Source organism: Pundamilia nyererei, unplaced genomic scaffold, assembly GCF_000239375.1.
Source record: "Pundamilia nyererei isolate P.nyererei 1_Seehausen unplaced genomic scaffold, PunNye1.0 scaffold00016, whole genome shotgun sequence".
Classification (NCBI taxonomy): Eukaryota; Metazoa; Chordata; class Actinopteri; order Cichliformes; family Cichlidae; genus Pundamilia; species Pundamilia nyererei.
The window spans coordinates 3,657,245-3,659,692 of NW_005187417.1; the positions used below are offsets into that span (position 1 = coordinate 3,657,245).

Consider the following 2,448-nt stretch of genomic DNA (forward strand, 5'->3'; position numbering starts at 1 on the left):
AGTGGGAAGTCTGTGGGAAGGAAAAAGTGTGGCAGAAAACGCTGCACAACTAGAAGAGGTGACCGGACCCTGAGGAAGATTGTGGAGAAGGACCGATTCCAGACCTTGGGGGACCTGCGGAAGCAGTGGACTGAGTCTGGAGTAGAAACATCCAGAGCCACCGTGTACAGGCGTGACCTGGGAAATGGGCTACAGGTGCCGCATTCCCCAGGTCAAGCCACTTTTGAACCAGAAACGGCAGCAAAAGCACGTGACCTGGGCTACAGAGAAGCAGCACTGGACTGTTGCTCAGTGGTCCAAAGTACTTTTTTCAGATGAAAGCAACTTTTGCATGTCATTCGGAAATCAAGGTGCCAGAGTCTGGAGGAAGATTGGGGAGAGAGAAATGCCAAAATGCCTGAAGTCCAGTGTCAAGTACCCACAGTCAGTGATGGTCTGGGGTGCCATGTCAGCTGCTGGTGTTGGTCACTGTGTTTTATCAAGGGCAGGGTCAATGCAGCTAGCTATCAGGAGATTTTGGAGCACTTCATGCTTCCATCTGCTGAAAAGCTTTATGGAGATGAAGATTTCATTTTTCAGCACGACCTGGCACCTGCTCACAGTGCCAAAACCACTGGTAAATGGTTTACTGACCATGGTATTACTGTGCTCAATTGGCCTGCCCACTCTCCTGACCTGAACCCCATTGAGAATCTGTGGAATATTGTGAAGAGAAAGTTAAGAGACGCAAGACCCAATACTCTGGATGAGCTTAAGGCCGCTATCGAACCATCCTGGGCCTCCATAACACCTCAGCAGTGCCACAGGCTGATTGCCTCCATGCCACGCCGCATTGAAACAGTCATTTTCTGCAAAAGGATTCCCAAGTACCGATATATGCACAGTGCACAGATATATGCACAGTTATGCACTCAATACCAAGTAGTGAGTGCATAACTGAACATAATTATTTGAAGGTTGACTTTTTTTGTATTAAAAACACTTTTCTTTTATTGGTTGGATGAAATATGCTAATTTTTTGAGATGGGAATTTTGGGTTTTCATGAGCTGTATGCCAAAATCATCAATATTAAAACAATAAAAGGCTTGAACTACTTCAGTTGTGTGTAATGAATCTAAAATATACGAAAGTCTAATGTTTCAGTACATTACACAAAATAATGAACTTTATCACAATATGCTAATTTTTTTTGAGAAGGACCTGTACAACCTGTGACCCACATCAGACCTTTTCCATGATATTTTTATATTTTCCTTTGTGTTTTTAGCTCTAGCAATGTGTGTTTTCACAGAAAAAGATATTTGCAAACAAAAGAGGTCCACCAAGCCTACAGAGAGATGCAAATGCTTCAGACACGGTCGGCAGGGAGAAGCAAGAGCAGGTGGTTCAAGAGGACGAAGGTGAAGAGGAGGAAAAACAAAAGAAGATTGTCAGGTGATAAAAGATTGTAGTCAAACATTTTTTTTGCTGGATGGAGGCAGTGACACATGCTTCAGTAGATATATCAGAGAGACCGATATAAATAATTCAGGTATAAGATGTTTACTTTTAATACACAGCTGGAGAGGAGCAATGATTGAAGCTGACCAGGCTACAGAACCTCCACCCTCAGCCAATGAGAAAGAGGCAGCAGTGCCCCCAGCACCTGCCAACCCAGCTGGCACTGTCCCACTAGAAGGTCAGCACTGCTTGCTGTAATTCTAAGCAAACCTTTCTTGCTTTCAGGGTGCACTGAGAAGGTTTAAAAATTTCCCCTCAAACAGATTCTTTAACATAGCTTTGGCCAGTTCTACTATTATATGCTCTTTATAGCTCAGCATTTCTTTTTGACTTAAAGTTGAATGTTTCCAACTCACACCATGAAGACCTGCTGTGCTCAAAGCATCAACACATGACACAGAATTTCTACTTCATTTCTACTCTTTCTACTCCAAATAATAAGAATAAGAAGTATGCTGTTCAAAGAGCTTCCAGCAGGAGACACAGATGTAAGTTTACACTTTAATTATTCATTGTTATTCCTTTGCTTGTAGTTTCACCTGAAACTAGAGAGCGACTGGAGGCAGTGTGCGATGCCTTCAGACATGCTTGGAAAGGCTACAAGGACTACGCCTGGGGTCACGATGAACTCAAGCCCATCTCCAAATCTTTTGGTGAATGGTTTGGACTGGGTCTGACGCTGATTGATGCTTTGGACACCATGTGGATTATGGGCCTAAAAGAAGGTATTATTCATATCATTACTTGTTTTAGGTTTTTTTTGTTTGTTTGTTTGTTTTGGCTTTTGGGTTTGACGTTTTTTGGGGGGCTTGACATCATTGAAATTGTCTCTAAACTGATACCAAACGCGATATCCGTGTAGGATATTGCACAAAATTATTGTTATTTGCTATTTATGCTAAAACCATGAAATTGTGCTTATACTTGAACATATGACACCCCCCCCC

General features: G+C 42.6%; 1 protein-coding gene across 1 annotated transcript in view; it reads left to right on the forward strand.

The window, feature by feature from the left end:
* man1b1a (mannosidase, alpha, class 1B, member 1a) overlaps positions 1-2,448 on the forward strand; it is a 24,315-nt gene that overhangs the window by 13,444 nt on the left and 8,423 nt on the right. The window contains exons 6-8 of the mRNA XM_005725581.1: positions 1,293-1,435; positions 1,561-1,679; positions 2,035-2,226. Of these exons, the coding sequence (XP_005725638.1) occupies positions 1,293-1,435; positions 1,561-1,679; positions 2,035-2,226 (454 nt within the window). The remainder of the gene's footprint in view (positions 1-1,292; positions 1,436-1,560; positions 1,680-2,034; positions 2,227-2,448) is intronic.